The sequence below is a fragment of the Zea mays genome, chromosome 1, assembly GCF_902167145.1.
Source record: "Zea mays cultivar B73 chromosome 1, Zm-B73-REFERENCE-NAM-5.0, whole genome shotgun sequence".
Lineage (NCBI taxonomy): Eukaryota > Viridiplantae > Streptophyta > Magnoliopsida > Poales > Poaceae > Zea > Zea mays.
The window spans coordinates 10,480,583-10,499,102 of record NC_050096.1 but is presented as its reverse complement, the minus strand read 5'-3'; the positions used below and the strand labels follow the sequence as shown (position 1 = coordinate 10,499,102).

Here is an 18,520-nt window from a genome sequence, read left to right as displayed (position 1 = left end):
CTTTGGTGCCATTTTTTTGGTTGGTAATCAGTAATTCAGTATGTAAGGGCCCTCTAGAAATTGTCATCTGCAGCCCACTCTGGTAAATGTGGGGGCATGGCACCCTAAAACGATGGTGGTTTGCGCCTCCCTCTACATCCTAAAAAACTCGACTTGCGAGGGATAAGACACAGCCCCAGGGCGGGGCGGGGCCACCATTGATTCATGGGGTATTCAAATGAATACCAAACCAAGATTTTTGAGAAAAAAATAAATATACAGTCTATAGTACAAGTATGTATACAAAAAGTAGAAAAATATGTGTATCCAGTTCACAAAAACAGCAAAAAAGGCTGATTTCTTAATTTTCTGGGCCTTTCATCATCTCTCGGCCCACAACCCCCTCACACCAAATCCTGACCAGGCACAGCTGCGTCCGACACTATTCTCGACAATTTTCTATAGACTTCTTTCCGCCATCCGCTTCCGTCAATCTGTTCTAAATCCGCCACCGTCCCCATTGAAAAAACGATGAACCTAGAACTCTAAACCAGCAGTGCAGCAGCGGGGGAACTGCACATTGGTTGTCATCTGACTATGAATTTGTGAAATTTAATTGCTATTAAGTTGCATGCACCAACCAATTAAACCTAAAAGCTTAAGCTGATAGGAGGAGGTGGACAATTTATTTATATTATATTCCAATAATTGTAATTGGTTATTCAGTTTTTTTCGAATACACAAGAGAGTTGCATATCATTGTATTAATAGAAGGGCAACGATTGTTATGCAAGCAGTCATTCTGTGCAAGCGTGCAAGCAAACCATCTGATTCATTAGATCATGATCCAACCGTAGGTCACATTTAACACTTAAACCCTTCCACCACCAGATCAATAATCTTCATAAAAAACCCCCTAACAAACCATGGTTGTATCTGTGGTTGGATCGTAATCTAATAGATCAAATGGTTTGCTTGCACGCTTGCACAGAAGGACTGCCTACATAGCAGTCGTTGCTTAATAGAAGAGCGTATAGAGTACACAAGGCCAAGAAGCCGCAATAGAGATACATGGGGGGTTAAGAAAATTAGAGGGATAGAGAGAGAGAGGTAACAACGACGACGACCAACACTCAACCCTCATGACTATAAAATCCTCAGTCAAATACAGAAGGCAAGGATAAACCCTTAGACCCGGCTAACTCCCAAACACAATCGTTGCGATGTCGCCAAAGAGACCACGCCCCAAGGTTAACCAATGAGTTCAGCCCAGCCTAGAAGGAGCCTCCAATAGAATCTGACACGTCCCTCCACCAACCAAGAAAGTCCACATCTGATGGCAACAATGTGAAGGTGCTGAGATCCTTCCTTGATGAACTCGCTTGTGGAGATTCCTCGCAAACTCCCTGTGCTGTGCCTTGAGCTCAAGTCTTGGCTTGTGTGCGTGTGTGTGCTGCGGATTGAATCTTGTGTGCGTTGTTTTCCCTCCCTTATTCGTGTGCTTCTTGTGATCAAAACTTTGTAAGGGCGAGAGGCTCCAACTTGTGGAGATTCCTCGCAAACGGGAAAAGATCTCAAAGGAAAGACTGTGGTATTCAAGTTGATCATCGGATCACTTGAAAGGGGTTGAGTGCAACCCTCGTCCATTGGGACACCACAACGTGGAAGTAGGCAAGTGTTACTTGGCCGAACCACAGGATAAAAATCGCGTGTCTCTTGTGTCGCTCCTCTCTGTGGTTGCTTGTGTTCGCAAGAGCTCGCTTCATAAACTTGATTAACTCGCACTAACATCTTTATAATCAAGTTTGTGGCTATTTAGTGTTTGATTTTACAGGATCACCTATTCACCCCCCTCTAGGTGCTCTCAGGTACGCCAAGCCGCGTGTTTCTCGGCCTCCGCGAAAGACCGAGGCTCACCATCGTCGCATGCAAGATGCAACTCTCCTGCCAAAATGCGAGACGCCGGGCCCGGCACCGACGGGTCGATGAGAAGGCCCTCCACCTTTCGATATCGCAAGGGCTCGCTGTCGTAGCACGTGTCGACGCGCTCCTCGTCGTGGGAGAGCGGGGTCACGAGCTCCAATGGGTCATGTTCGACACGAGCTGGCGTCGGAGAAGATGTTCCCGGGGAGGGTACCTTCGGTGCTGGAGTACGTGGTGACGGAGAGCTCGCTGGAGCCGGAGTCGTGGCTGGATGGCGTGGTGGCGAAGAGCTCGTTATAGCCGGAGCTGGAGAGCGTGGCGTTGTAGTCGGTGGAGACTTGGGGGCTGGAGTAGGCCTACTCGAAGAAGGGTCGCCTACTCCCCCGGCTCCCTCAAAGTGGACGTACTCGATGGTGAAGTCGTCGTACGTCGGAGTCATGCCGTCGTCCACCACCTTGTCCCAGGCCCATCCTCGCCCTTCGTCGAACACTACGTCGCGCGCCGTGCGCACACGCAGTGTTCCTGGGTCAAGGATGCGGTAGGCCTTCGAGCCCTCCGCGTAGCCAATGAACACCCCTGGGGTGCTCCTGTCGTCGAGCTTGCCGATGTGGCCAAGCTCCTTGGTGAACGCGAGGCAGCCTAAGACCCGTAGGTGAGAGACCGCCGGCTTGCGCCCATGCCAAGCCTCGTACGGTGTCATCCCGTTGAGTGCCTTGGTGGGCGAGCGGTTGAGGATGTAGACCGCTGTCACCACCGCCTCTCCCCAGAAGACAGTCGGCATTCCCCTCTGTTTGAGGAGAGCCCGAGCCATCCCCACAACCGTCTGGTTGCGCCGCTCGACGACGCCGTTCTGTTGCGGGCTGTACGGCGCGGAGTAGTGACGCTGAACGCCCTCATCCGCGCAGTACGACGCGAACTCACCCGCTGTGAATTCGCCGCCGTTGTCGGTGCGCAGCACGCGCAGCTTGCGGCTGCACTCCGCCTCAGCAGCGACCTGCACACGTCTGATGGCGTTCGCAGCCTCTCCCTTGCTACCAAGGATCATCACCCACATGTAGCGGTAGAGATCGTCGACGAGCAGCACGAAGTAGCGTCGTCCTCCTGGTGTGGCTGGTGTCACCGGGCCACACAAGTCCCCATGCACGAGCTCGAGCTTCTCCTTTGCTCGGAAGCTCGACTGCTGGGGAAAGGGGAGCCATCTCTGCTTTGTCAACACGCAGACATCGCAGAATTGCTCCACATGGTCAAGGCACGGCAGGCCTTGTACCATCTCCTTGGCACTGAGCCGCTTCAGGGCCTCGAAGTTAAGGTGCCCGAAGCGCTCGTGCCACTGCCATGCCCCGTCGTCTCGACGAGCAGCAAGGCAGCAAGGTTGTGCCACCTTCACATTGAGGATGTATAGCCGATTTGGACTCCTGCGTACCTTGGCAAGAAGGCGACGAGAGGGATCCCAGATCCTCATGACTCCATGCTCGACCTCCACGCGCGAACCGTTCTCATCCAGCTGTCCCAAGCTGATGATAGAGTTCCTCAACGCGGGGATGTAGTAGGCTCCGGTGAGCAGCCTGTGCTCACCAGACGCGACGGTGAAGACGACTGAGCCGGTGCCCTTGATCTCTACGCCGGAGGCGTCCCCAAACTTGACGGAGCCTCAGACGCTAGAGTGAAGCTCGGTGAAGAACTCCCGTCGGCCGGTCATGTGATGAGTGGCGCCGGTGTCGAGGCACCATCCTTCGATCATGTCTTTGCTGGAGCCGTCGCCGAGGAAAGCGCGTGCTTTCGACTCATCAAGGTGGAGGAGTGCCGCTGCGGCCGGTGCCGCTGGAGATATCTCGATGCTTGCATGTGCTAGGAGCAGAGCCTCCTCCTCTGCCTCCGCCTGTGCGACGTTGGCCTGGCCACGTCGTGGCTGTCGACAGTCCCTGGCCCAGTGGCCAAGCTTGCCGCAGTTGTGACAGTCGTCGTCTCGTGCCGGCTTCTTGTTGCCGACGGCGCGCCTTTGGGCACCTCCACGGGCACCACCCTCAGCATGTCCTCGCGCCCCGGCCTGGGCGCCTCCACGTGCCTTGCCGCATTTGCGGCCTTGTGTCGAGGACAACTCCCCCTTCTTGTCACCCTGGCAGGCCTCCCACTGCTCTCGAGTGAGATGTAGCTTCCCGCCGATAGTGATAGGCCCAGAGGGAGCCTGTGGTTCGTCGCCGTCGACCACCTTGAGACGACCTATCGCCTCTTCAATTGCCATCGTGGAGAGGTCTAGCAGAGACTCGATCGAGCGAGCAATCTGCTTGTACTTCTCGGTTATGCAACGGAAGAGCTTCTCAACAGCTCTCTCCTCATCGTAGGTGTCGTCGCCGAACTGCACCATCTACAACAGAGTGTTCAGGCGGAGAGCAAAGTCATCAACATCCTCACCTGGCTTGAAGGTCAGGTTCTCCCACTCCTTGCGAAGTGCCTGCAGTGTGGTCTTGCGGGCACGGTCGCTGCCGATGCGGGTCGCAGTGATGGCGTCCCAGGCCTCCTTGGCAGTCCGCTTCTGAGAAAGCGAAAACTGCATCTCGGGCGGGACTGCAGCAATGAGGGCATCCAGCGCCCGTCGATCCTCGTGGTAGTCGACGTCGTCGTACCTAACTACTTCCCACATGTGGCTAACCTGGAGCCGTACCCTCATCACCGCTGCCCACTCGACGTAGTTGTTCTTGGTCAGGGTAGGCCACCCACCGCCGGGACCGATGTCCCTGATAATGGCCTGGGCCATGCGGCGACCATGGTACCGATCAAGGGAGGGAGAGTCGCGCCGCCTGTAGAGGCCGCGATCTCCGTCGACTCGGTCGCCGCCGCCGGGAACACCGCCGGCGTGTCTACGCCCGTCTGGGCTGCCGCCGCGTGCGCCCTCGCCCGGAGCGCCGTCGGCGCCTATCTGGGCTGCCGCCGTGCGCACCCCCATGGGGATGCGCGGCTGCCCACTGTGCCGCCTGCTCTCGCGCTACTTCCCTCGCCAGCCTGAGCTCTTCGTCGGTGTTGTCGTCGACAGAAGCAGAGTTGCCGGCTCTACTGCCGCGTAGAGCCTCGAGCTCTGCTGCCGCCGCACGTGCAGCATCCGCTGCTTCTACTTCCGCTCTCGCTGCTGCCAGTTCCGCCGTCGCCAACCGTGCTGCCCTCGCCGCAGCCACTGCTCGCTCGCGTTCTTGTGCCGCGGCGACCTCGGCCTCATGCTGGTGCCGCGCACTCGAAGTGACTGAGCGTAGAGACATGGTGAGCTAGTGAGGGGTCACTGCATGTGGAAGAGGCTGTCTCAGACGAAAGGCTGCTCGTCTGAGCAGGAGAGGAAGGAACAGTTGGAGCTCTTGCTGCCGACTGAGTGTGGGGAGAGGCGCGGGAAGGAGATGAGCACGAGATGTTTAGGCTGCAGGATAGTTTGGCTTTGATACCAATTGTAAGTAGAGGGTCTCTAACTCTCATCCAGAGGATGACACTACGAGCTGGGGCAATTTTCGTTTATTTCTCACACACTACTCAAATGCCATACCCATCTAAGGGTTGGAGACACATATTTATAGCCCTAGAGGCTGCACTACCACACTACCACACCTTCTCACACACACTACACAACATGATTGTCCTCTATATGCTAAAGAGACTATAGAGGACAGTCAAAAGCGACTGTTGTCCTCTAGATGCTAAAGAGACAACAGAGGACAGTCAATAGCGACTGCTGTCCTCTAGATGCTAAAGAGACTACAGAGGACGGTCAAAAAACGACTGTTGTCCTCTAGATGCTAAAGAGACTACAGAGGACAGTCAAAAAGCGACTGTTGTCCTCTAGATGCTCAAGACTTATTCCATCACCCCCTTCTACACCAGATGGCGTGATTCCTTCCTTCTCGTCGTCGACAGGTACACGCTGACCGACCACGTACTCACCAACACATTTCCGCCCTCCTCTCCCGATTGGGCGCTGATGGATTGCGTCGTCAAGTCGTGGATTGTCGGCACCATCACCACCGAACTTGCCGATGTCATGCTCATCCGCGACGTCCCTGCTCGCGGCGCCTGGCTTGCCATCGAGTCCCAGTTTCTCGGAAATCGCGAGACCCGGGCTCTCTTCCTCGACGCGGAGTTTCGCAACTTCCGCCAAGGCGACCTCTCCATCACCGGCTACTGCCGCAAGTTCAAAGGGATGGCTAACGCCCTCGATGATCTCGACGAGCCGGTCCCTGACCACACTCTCATCCTCAACGTCATCCGCGGTCTCAATGAGCGTTTCACCAGCATTGGTCTTCATCTTCGACGCGGGCGACGTCTCCCCACCTTCCTGGAGGTACGAAATGATCTGCTGCTTGAGGAGCTCACTTTTGCGCATCACTCCACAGTCCCAGCTTCTGCTCTTCTCGCCACTACCACCGACAAGCCCCCGACCAACAAGCCGGAGCCACCGCCTCCACATCATCCCCCCAGCAACCCCAAGCGCGGGACGCGTGGCGGCAAGAAAGGCGGGCATCACTCTGGTCCTCCCACCAAACAACATGGGTCGGGGTCTACATCGACCAACACCTGGCCTAGCTTCTACAATCCTTGGACCGGGTCTATTTAGATGTGGCCCGGACCCAGGATGTCGGCTGCTCCCTCGGCGCCACATCAACAGTCGGCCACTCCCTGTCTCAATCCTTGATCGCTGGCATTGAAGGTCCCTAGCCAGGGGCGCCACAACAACCATGGTCTACACCACCGCCGCTAGGATTTCCGACTACCACCACTCTATCCTGGGATCAGCAGGCGCTCCTCTCCAACTTCAGCACCATGATACTTCAACCACCACGCCAAAACGAGTGGTTCTTTGACTCCGGCGCCACCACACATATGTCCTCTGATGCTGGTACTCTCTCCCATTTATTTCCTTCACATCATCCCTTTCCTTCTTCAATTATTGTCGGTAACAGGAACTCCATTCCCGTTACCTCCACTGGTTCCACCATTCTGTCTGACTCCCTTCGTCAAAATAACGTTCTTGTCTCACCAAGTCTCATCAAGAACCTAATTTATGTACGCCAGTTTACTTCTGACAATAAATGTTCAATGGAATTTGACCCTCTTGGCTGCTCTGTGAAGGATCTTCGCACTCGGAGATAGATCGTCCGCTGTGTCAGCTCCGACCCGCTCTATCCTCTACGGCTGCCGACCTCCACCTTCCATGCCACCACATCCTCGTCACTTTGGCATCAGCGCCTCGGGCACCCCGGTCATGAAGCCCTATCCAAACTAGCAGATTCCGGGATTTCATGTAATAAAACTGCTAGTGATCCTTTATGTCATGCGTGTTAGTTAGGTGGCCACACCCGTCTTCCATTTCATGTGTCTTCATCACGTGCCACACGAAATTTTCAGTTAATCCATTGTGACCTTTGGACCTCACCCGTCCCAAGCATTTCTAGGTTCAAATATTATTTAGTCATTCTTGATGATTGCTCACATTATTTGTGGACATTCCCTTTACGACTTAAATCCCACACTTTTTCTACCCTCACTTATTTTTTCTCCTTTGTGCATACTATGTTTGGCACCACCATCCAAGGAATCCAGTGCGACAATGGCCGCGAGTTTGATCACAAAGGGTATCATTGTCTAGACCTTCATTCCAACCGGGTCATCATTTCTTGCCATGTCATTTTCGATGAGACTTCCTTTCCCTTTGCCACTCATCCTTCACCTCTTTCCGCCGAGGCTTTCGAATTTTTACTCGACACTAACCCTATCATGCCTGCTCCAATTGGAATAGCACGTTTTTCTATACCTGTAGGATTTTCGGAGACCACCGCACTGCCACGTGCGGCCACGCCTGCCCCTCTACCACCTATGCTAGGCACACCTCCCACATCGTCTGGGTGCTCTACAGCGCCTGCAACAGCACCCGAGTGTCGTATAGTCCAGGCACCAGGGAGTTCTCTAGGACAGGCGCCCAACGCCGTCGCTGTTCCTGGGTCCTCTTCAGCCTAGCAGGGCTGCTCTACGTCATCTTCATCACCTGCGCACACGACCCAGCCAAGACATACGCCGACCGCTGATCATGCCCCTGCTGGTCCGTCTCTACGACGGTTCGATAATATCGTCTACTCCCGACGGACTGCACCGGCTACTTCTGCAGCTGCGTCTGGGTCTCCACCACCTCCAACTCGCCTTCGCCGTGGGGCGGTTCCGATCTCCCATGTGGTCAATCATCATCGTATGACCACCCGCGCCAAGTCGGGCTTTCGCCAGTCCGCCTTGTTTCATGTAGCAGCTCTGTCTCCTGTACCACGGAGTTATCGTACTGCGCTTGCTGATCCAAATTGGCGTCAGGCTATGGAGGAAGAGTTTTTTGCCTTACTGGATAATCACACATGGGACCTGGTTCCTCGTCCCCAATCTACCAATGTTGTTTCTGGCAAGTGGATCTTCAAACACAAATTTCACGCCGACGGCTCACTTGAAAGGTACAAGGCAAGATGGGTTCTCCGCGGTTTCTCACCGCACCCTAGTATTGATTTTGATGAAACTTTCAGTCCTGTTGTGAAGCCAGCCACTGTGCGCACAGTCCTATCCTTAGCTCTTTCTCGCAATTGGCCCATACATCAGCTCGACGTCAATAACACTTTCTTACATGGGACTTTGTCTGAGACAGTTTACTGCTCACAGCCGTCTGGTTTTACTGATGCTGTTCATCCGGATTTTGTGTGCCGTCTGAACCGGTCCTTATATGGTCTTAAGCAAGCACCTTGAGCCTGGTACAGTCGGTTTGCCTCCTTTCTGCCCTCTCTTGGGTTTGTTGAAGCCAAGTCTGATGCCTCTTTATTTGTTTATCGCCGCGGAGATGATATGGTGTACCTACTGCTATATGTTGATGACATTGTTCTGAAAGCTTCTACTGATGTTCTTCTCCGTCGCATCATCACCTCACTTCAGCAGGAATTCTCTATGAAGGACCTTGGTAAACTTCACCACTTCTTGGGGATGCAGGTCCAACACACGACAGCTGGTTTGTTTTTATCTCAACGTCAGTACATGATTGACATCCCTGACCGCGCTGGCATGGCTGAATGCAAGCCCTGTTCCACCCCTGTTGATGTCAATCCCAAGCTGTCTGCACTATTGGTAATCCAGTGATTGATCCTACAGATTTCCGCAGTCTTGCAGGGGCTCTCCAGTATCTCACTTTCACACGACCTGACATCTCTTACGCAGTCCAGCAGATATGCCTTCATATGCACGACCCACGTGAGCCTCACCTTGCAGCTCTAAAGCGCATTCTTTGTTATGTGCACGGCACCCTTCATCTCAGCTTGTTACTTCGGCCCTCCGCACAGACTGAACTGCTAGTCTACTCAGATGCCGATTGGGCTGGTTGTCCTGATACCCACAGGTCTACCTCAGGCTTTGCTGTATTTTTGGGTGATAGTCTCATCTCCTGGTCCTCCAAGCGCCAGAACACTGTCTCCCGCTCCAGTGCTGAGGCTGAATACCGAGCTGTTGCAAATGCCGTTGCAGAAGTCACTTGGTTGCGTCAGTTACTACAGGAACTCCACGTCCCCCTGAGCCGCACAACCTTGGTTTATTGTGATAACATCAGTACTGTGTACATGTCCTCCAATCCTGTCCAACATCAGCGCACCAAACATATTGAGATTGATCTTCACTTTGTTCGCGAGCGCGTGGCCCTCGGTGAAATTCGTGTTCTTCAGGTTCCAACATCCTCACAGTACGCTGATATCTTCACCAAAGGGCTACCTACTTCGGTCTTCATGGAATTTCGGTCCAGTCTGAACGTCCAAGGCTTCGACGCTCCGACTGACGGGGGGGTGTTAGCAGTGCATCATTCCTTTCCTGTAATGCATCATTCCCTTCCTGTAATGGCGTGTGATTGCGTAGATAGGATCCAGGGCTGTTATGGTAGGAGATGCCGTGATTGATGTTGGGATCAATCAGCATCAGATACATTAGGAAGGTCTGATCCTTGATTGATTTAGGAGATCACTCCTGGCACTATTTCTATAAGCCATAGGAGCTCCTCCCTATATATTCTGTAACCGGCTGGTTCCATATTCACTCAATACATTGCCTACACAGCACATCTCCTTTCACAAACTTCTCAAATTGGTGCTAGTTCTACTTGTTGCAACAACCGGGGTTGCGAGGATATTTTCTGAAAGAAACTATATCAAAATCAAGCTAAGCAACAAAATGGGATAAGATTATTTGAATGGTTGTTTGATTACTTTTATTGAAGGAGATTTCTCCTTGCAAGTTAAAGATGAGGACATCATTATTTATTTTTAGCAGATTAAGGATCCTTGTATAACTTGTAAGTTTTCTTAACATTTTGTTATCTCATCTCCCGCCCCTATATATTTTATATGTTGGCACATTATTTGTTGAATATTAAGTCATTCTATATGTATTAAGTAATTCTATATGTTAATCATTTTTCAAATTATGATTAATTGCTTGAATATTAAACTATGCTCAATTATGTAAAATATTTGCTATTAGACTATTGTATTACCCCTCATGTAATAGGCTTGGCCCACCTAACTCTCATATAATATACTCCCAACCCTAAACTTGTTTAGGGTTAGGGTTTTCACTTATTCTGCCTAGTCCCGAGAGAGAGCGAGGGAGAGGACGACCCGAACGGTGGATTAATTGACGACGGGGCTGAAGGTCTCATCGTAGTTCACTCCAGGGCACTGAGTGAAACCCCAAGGACCCACCAGCCTTGTAGCGGTCGAGCGAGCCATCCGAGGTGAGCTTGTGGCGAAAAAGCCACTTGCCGATGACCATGTTGGTGCCTGGTGGACGTAGCACCAGGTCCCATGTGTGGTTACCCAGTAGGACCACATACTCCATAGCGCAGTGCCAGTGAGGATCGGAGAGAGCGGCACAAATGGAGGTGGGGATCCAGGAGGCAACCGGAGTAGCATCAGCTGTAAGAATCAGTCGATCGACGGGGCACTCTGACAAAGATAGTCTACTGCAGCCAGCCCACCGACTTCATCGACTCCGCACGCCCGGATCTGGTATGCCGGCTGAATTGCTCCCAATACGGCCTCAAGCAGGCACCACGAGCCTGGTACAGTCGCTTCGCCTCCTAATTGGCCTCCCTTGGCTTCGTCAAGGCCAAGTCAAACACGTCCCTGTTCATCCAACAGTATGGCGACGACACCGTCTACCTCCTCCTGCTCTACGTCGGCGACATCGTCCTCACGACATCCAGTGCCGCTCTTCTTCAGCACATGATCGTCGTCCTTCATTGCGAGTTCACGATGAAGGACCTGGGGCCTCTCCACCACTTCTCGGGATCACCGCCGAGCAGCGGCCTCAGGGTCCCTTCCTCCACCTGCGCTAGTACGCTCTCAACATCTTAGAGCAGGCTAGCATGTACGACTGCAAGCCCTGCTCTACGCCTGTTGACAATCAGGCGAAGCTTTCCGAGGACGATAGGCCTCCGGTTGCCGATGCGACGGCATACCAGAGCCTCACTAGCGCTCTCCAATACCTGGCATTCTCCTGGCCCGACATCGCCTACGTCATCCAGTAGGTGTGACTTCACATGCACACACCCCGGGAGCCCCACCTCACCGCTCTCAAGCGGATTGTTCTTCGATCCTCATCGACGTCGGAGCTCGTGGTCTACACCGACGCTGATTGGGTTGGCTGCCATGACATGCGTCAGTCCACATCCGGTTATGCCGTGTTCCTGGGTGCCAACCTTGTCTTTAGGCCTCGAGGCGACAGCCCATCATCCCGCTCCAGCGCTGAGGCCAAGTGTCACGTCGTGGCCAACAGCGTGGCCGAGGCCTCCTTGTTCCACCAGCTTCTCCAGGAGCTCCAAAGCCCACTCGAGCGATCCACCCTTGTCTACTGCGACAACGTCAACGCGATCTACGTCTCCACCAATCCCGTGCAGCATCAACGCACGAAGCACGTGGAGATCGACCTTCACTTCGTCCGTGAGTGTGTCGTCGTCGGTGATGTTCGCGTTCTTTGCGTCCTGACCACGTTGCAGTTCGTTGACATCTACACATAGGGGTTGTCGCCGAGTGTATTCACTGAGTTTCGATTCAGTTTCAACGTCTGTATAGGATAGAGTTGAGATTGGGGGGTGTTAGACTATAGTATTACCCCTCATGTAATGGCCCTCATGTAATGGGCTTGGCCCACCTAACTCTCATACTATATAATATACTCCCAACCCTGGTTTAACGTTAGTGTTTTCACTTATTCCAACTTTTGCTACTGGTATATATTATGTGATTAACACTGTGATATATTATAGATGCTAAATAGTAGATTGTAGACTGTCCAAATTTTTCCAGACTATTTAGATTTCGAATACCCAAGCTGAAAATCCTGTGCCCGCCCTTACCCGACATTGTATTAAGAAGACCTCACATAAGTCGAGAAAACCTTCGAACCCCCGGCCCACCCATCACAACGACATCATAGCCTATGTGAGAACCACAAGTCCACAACAACCGTGAGCGGGGCCAGGCCTTAGACATGTGTTTTAGCGTGGAAAAGACAAGATGATTTTTTAACCCTAGCCTAAAATTCGCTTCCACGAGGAGTCGAACTCAGGACCAGAGTGCTACTCAAACCACATAATTAACTCAGCTAGAGGCCCTTTCACCCTCCCTCTACATCCTCAACTGAAACATAGGGGTAACTGGAATTTCCCAGCTAGAGATCTTGTTTTTCACACAGATGTGTTTCTAGTGTCATCTAGTATAAAAATGTTAATGAACTAATTTCAACTTTTATAAACTAACCTCGAGACATCAGCTTCACGTAGCTCCTTGCCTCTTCTGATAATAAACATGATAATAGCTTGAATTGAAGCATCTGCTGACTGTTTTATCTTATCACATGTTGCCAACGTACAAGAGTGTAGCAAGACGACCAGCTATCCAAGTATACAAATGTTAATACAATCATGCCAATGTACAATTTCCAAAGTTAAATTGAATTAGTTACCTCATCCTTTGATAATAGAATACACACTGAGGATACAACCCTCTGAAATAGTTCAGTTTGATCAACAGATGCCTCCTGAGAACAATACAAACATACCCTCCATAAGTTGGACTAAATGGGTCAAACGGATAGTAAACCAAGACATCATACTCACCCTTCTGACAATAGAGACTAACTCCTCAAGGGAGGACAAAGCACTATACGAGGATTCCAGATCAATATCATTAGGATATGCCTTCTGCTTTGGAAGTGACAATGAAATGTCGAAGAAAAGTGCAATGATCTAGAAGAATAAAAAACATATAATCAAAATAACTTGGTGAAATCAGTTACAACATAAGATGAAAACTTTAAATAATTCTGCAAACCATAACTATTTTACAGCACAATCATACAGCACATGTGGAAACAGAAATTGCATATTAGATAAAAAGGCAGAAACATGATGTAACAAACAAAATAATGCAAAGCAGTCCTTTTTGCACAAACCTGAATTGCAACTTTCCTAACTTCCGTGTCTGTATCAGCACAACGAGGAAGGTATGCCATTGTCCTCTCTCCCAAGCTTAAAGAATCTCGACTAGGCAACACAAATGCAGCTGTGATAAAATAAAAGTCATCTTATACAGGGTTGATCCCTACACTTACTAAAGCATTCTAAGGAAATCATTAAGCATACATGGCAAACTTGACAAGCTCCTAGTCCCTCGATCGATTTGTTTATTCATTGTGAAAGTTGGATAGGAGCCCAATGCACCGAATCCACCAGAACAAAGATTGCGAAACTTTATTAACACCTCCTGTACAGCAACACATCCTCTTCTTCTTTGGTGTTCCAGAGATGATGATACATATGGATCAAGCTGCCTAAGAATATGCAGCAACTGCTCTGCTCGACTTCGACCATCTTCACCACTGACAAAGAGAATATTATGTAGGTGATGAGCATTACAGAATACAAAATGAGAAGTACTAGAATGTTCTTTCTCCATCCTGAAATATAATGGATTTTCGGTTGTCCTAAGTCAAACCATTCTAAGTTTGACAATGTTTGTATAAGAGAACAATAATGTTTACAATATCAAATGAGCTTCATTTTAACATGATGAAACATGTTTTCATAATTTACCTCTTTGTGAGTGGTGTTAGAGTACCCGTTTAGGGGTTTTGGGGTTAATCCCTTGTAATTACAGTTACACCCCTGTGTAATGGGCCAGGCCCAACAACCTGAGTCTATTAAAACATTTCCCAATCGTGAGTTAGGGTTAGGGTTTCCCACATGGTATAGAGCTAGGCCAATTTTTCTCTCTTCTCCCCACCCTTCTCCACCTCAGCTGCCGCCGGCTGCTCTTCTCCGGCCGTAGACTGCTCTAGCTCCGGCCGCCGACCCCATGCTCATCTCCTTCATGCTGGCGCGCTCCTGCTCCTAAGCGGATTGCAGACCTCCCTCCCTACCTCACCGGCATGGCCACCACCACTGGCCCAGTTGAGGACGCCAACGCGGCCCTGACCGCGGGCGCCATCGCCGGCCTGGCCGCCACGCTGGCCGGCCCTAACGCGGACATCACCGCCAGCCTGGCCGCGGATCTCTCCCACGTCGCCTCCCTAGAGGCCTCTCTCGCCGCGGCCGGCCCGCGCCCCCATGGGCACGGGTCCCTCCTCGCCCAACGACCCCTCCCTGGGCGCCGGCCTCCTTCCCCACGGCCCTCGTAGCGAGCTCCCTGTTGGAGGGCCCCCTACATCGCCGACCTTGGGCCCCTCCCTGGCGCCTCTCCAACAACCTTCGCAGACAGCAACAACACCGAGGTTGCCCGCTGGGTTTCCCCGCCCTCGCTGCACTTGCCTAGACCGACCTCGTCGCCTCCCCTTTAGCTCCTCCCCCTACTTCCTCGTTGTTGGTTGCGGCCCTTGCTACCACACAGGCGGTTGTCGCCGCCTCCTGGGAGCGCGAACGCGCCATGGGCGCCGCCCTGACCACCCAGATGGCCGCCACGCAACGCCTCCTCCTCGGTCGCAGTCACACCCCTCCACCAGTAGCCCCTGAGCCTCCCCACATCTCCGGGCTCGACTCCGACACCGTCGCCGCCCTCCATGCTCATGCCACCCGAGGTTCACAACACCCAGTCCCTCGTCCGTGGCTTTGGACCAGACGTCCTCCCACTACCCTCGGTGGCGCGCTCAGGTCATCCTCACGCTTCGGTGATATGCCCTCGCCGACCATGTCCTCAACGACCCCGTCGTCCCGCTCTCACCTTCATGGGTCCAGATGGACAGCGTGGTCCTCTCGCAGCTCAATGACACCATCACCGTCGAGCTATAGGACATCGTCTGCGACTAGGCGGAAATCACGCGCCAGGCATGGCACGCACTCGAGGACCAGTTCTTCAGGAACCGAGAGGCTTAGGCACTCCATCTCGATGCCAGTTCCCCCTGTTCTCTCAGGGGGTTCTCTCCGTGGGAGAGTACTGCCGCCAGATGAAGGGCATGGAAAACTCTCTCCGCGACCTCGGTGAGCCCATCGTCGACCGTACCTTGGTGCTGAACCTTCTGCATAGCCTCAGCCCCCGTTACGACCACCTGAAGGCTCTCATCAAGAGGATCGTGCCCTTTCCCACCTTCCACGCTGTGCGGAATGAGCTTCTCCTCGAGGAGCTCACCATGGAGGTTGAGGCCCCTGCTCCGACCCCGACACTCTACAGCGCTCCTCCCAGCGGTCAGGTGCCTTCGGGGGGAAGGGGGGCAAGCCCCTCGCCCTCCATCAACTAGGGCTCCTGCCTGCCCTCCACCTGCCGTCCCTATGGGGTCGTCGTTCCCGCAAGGGTGACCGCGGGGGTGGCGGCTCCACCCGAGGTGGTCCCTCCGGCCGAAGTGGCAGCCAGGCGTGGCCGTCATTCTACAATCCCTGGATCGAGACCATCTACATGTGGTCGGGCTAGGCTTCGAGTGCCTCCCGTCCTCCATCGCTGGCCCTCCTAACTGCGCCTCCCTACGGCGTGCCACCGACGACTCCGGCTCCGCCCCAGCTCCCGCCCCCAGAGACCCCCACCTCGTCGCCTTGGTCCCCGCTCGCTGGAGGATGGGACTCCACCTCCCTCGCTGTCGCCATTAGCACCATTGTGATGACCCCACCCCCTTCAACTGGGTGTTCGACTCCGGTGCATCCTACCACACCACCCCAACTGCAGGCACACTCTCTCGCAACCATCCCCTCCATTCTTCCCATTGCTCATCGATCGTCGTTGAAAAACGGTTCCACTCTATCAGTCATCTCAGAAGGTGCCTTGGTTCTCCCTGGGTCGTTCTATCTCAGCGACGTTCTCGTAGCCCCTCATATCACTCATAATCTTCTTTTTGTCTGTTCGTTCACCACCAACAACTTTTTTATGAAGGATCTGGCCACCAAGAGCCCTCTCACCCACTATGACAACTCAGGGCCCTGCTACATGCTCCGGCCTTCCTCCACCGACGTGTCTCCACCTCCCGTCATGGTTTCCACCGCCTCCTCCACCACTTGGCATTGTCGTCTCGGCCATCCAGGACCTGACGTGATGACCAAGCTCAACAATAGTTTAGATTTTTCATGTAGTAGGGAACATTTTGAGGGTCTCCGTCATGTTTGTCAGCTAGGCCGACAAACTCGTCTCCCATTTACTACTTCTTCTCGGGCTGAGCAGGCTTTTGATCTGGTTCATTGTGATTACTGGACATCCCCTGTACTCAGTCTTTCTGGATATAAATACTACTTGGTGATTTTGGATGATTTTTCCCATTTTCTTCAAACTTTCCTCTTCGGTAGAAGTCCGACACGTTCACCACCCTCAGCCACTTCACCTTAGTATCCACATAGTTCCGTCGCTCGGTCCGTGCCCTGCAGTGTGATAATGGCCACGAGTTCGACAACCACGCCTCTAGCTCCTTTTTCTCACCCATGGCGTTCAGTTGTCTCTCGTGCCCCAACACCTCTCCCCAGAATGGCCGAGCCGAACGCATTATTCGCACTACCACCAATATGATTTGCTGCCTTCTCTTTCAGGCGTCTCTCCCTGGCAGCGACTGGGCAGAGGCCCTGCAAACCGCCACATCTCCTCAAACGCCTCACATCGAAGGCGGTGAGCCACCCCACTCCCCACTTTGCCCTGTATGGCATCGTCCCCTCTTATGACCACCTTCGCGTGTTCGACTGTGTCTGCTATCCCAACACTTCCGCCACCGCTCCCCAAAAGCTATCTCCTCGCTCCACTCGCTGCCTCTTCCATGGTTACTCCCTTGACCACAGGGGGTATCACTGTCTTGACCTCGTCTCCCACCGAATCCTCATCTCTCGTCACGTTGTTTTCGGCGAAGATGTGCTTCCCCTTGCTGGCTCCTCCCCAACCACCGATCTCGACTCTCTCCTTGAGTCTGATCCGGTTCCCCCTCCACCCCGTCTTGCGCCTCTACCACGCGCGGCCTCGATGTCTCCTCTCACGCCTCTTCCTGCGCCACGTGTGGCCCCGTCGACCACGCCTGCACCACGCGCGGACCCGTTGTTGGGGGTAATAATTAGTGATACCCGAATTATCCCCTAAAAACGCACTTAGAGAGTAAGGACGAAACCCCTGAGGGGAGACAACCGAGGTACCTGTTAAAACCGAGGCCTCTCCCCGAGAGTCTCCTGCCTCGGGCGGAACTCCGCCTTGCCCGAGGTCGTCACCGCTCCGTCCGTCTCGCCCAAGCCAGCCTCAGGCAGATAAGATAGGGGCGCTCGAAAACAGGAAGAGGACACCCGCATTTAATGTGCGTACCTACCCCACGCCGCGACAGTAGAGCACAGTAGCTGACAAGACGACAATCACGTCTGGCGCAACAACATGATTACATCTACGCTACAGTGCGCGCACGCCGCCTGCCACCCTCCGATGGGACACTTAATATGACAAGTAGAGTAGACTGGCCCTCGGGCGCAATCTCTCCGCCTCGTTCGAAGCAGGGTCCAGCTCGCGGGCGCAATCTCTTCGCCTCGCCTGACCCCGAATCCAACCTTTGGGTGATTTCTCCGCCTCGCCCGACGACGATATTGGCACTCGGGCAAATTCCCTATCTTGCCTGAGCTCGGCCTCGGCCACCTGTTCCGCAGCAAATCCCGCGGGCGGCTACTCTGCCAAACTGTGGCGCACGTCAAGGGATGGCTCGTCCGACACCTCGGGAAGACTTCCGCCTCGCCAGAGCGGGGCTCCGACTTCGATAAGCGCCGCAGGGAATCTCGATGTCATCCCGTGCAAGGACAATGACGCACCTCGTAAGCAGCCTTTAGCCCATACCCCGGTGCTGTTACAACAACTATGGTATGGGCAGCCTCTCCCTTGGGGGCTCGGGCGTACGGACAACCCCTCGGCCTCTGCCTCGGCTCTCTATGGGAAACCGACGGATGCAAGTCAACAATACAGTGCACCGTCACGTCGACTTGCAGGGCGCCAGGACATCTTTCCTTCGGATACAACACCCGGCTTCACTACGGACGCTCCCCTACATGTATAAATAGGGCAGTAGGGTCCCTCCAAGGACGACCAGCGAACAATCCAGACAACCAGACGAACACCACACCGATGAACACTTGGTTCTCTACTCGGTCTAG

At 53.3% G+C, this 18,520-nt stretch overlaps 1 protein-coding gene across 3 annotated transcripts in view; it reads right to left on the bottom strand.

The window, feature by feature from the left end:
• Positions 1 to 18,520, bottom strand: part of LOC103644425 (protein SHOOT GRAVITROPISM 6) — an 80,237-nt gene that overhangs the window by 8,789 nt on the left and 52,928 nt on the right. For all 3 annotated transcript variants that reach the window (XM_020545050.3, XM_020545051.3, XM_020545052.3), the window contains 5 exons: positions 13,586 to 13,821; positions 13,396 to 13,505; positions 13,061 to 13,189; positions 12,907 to 12,981; positions 12,702 to 12,835 (listed from right to left, as the gene is read on the bottom strand). In XM_020545050.3, the coding sequence (XP_020400639.1) occupies positions 12,702 to 12,835; positions 12,907 to 12,981; positions 13,061 to 13,189; positions 13,396 to 13,505; positions 13,586 to 13,821 (684 nt within the window). The remainder of the gene's footprint in view (positions 1 to 12,701; positions 12,836 to 12,906; positions 12,982 to 13,060; positions 13,190 to 13,395; positions 13,506 to 13,585; positions 13,822 to 18,520) is intronic.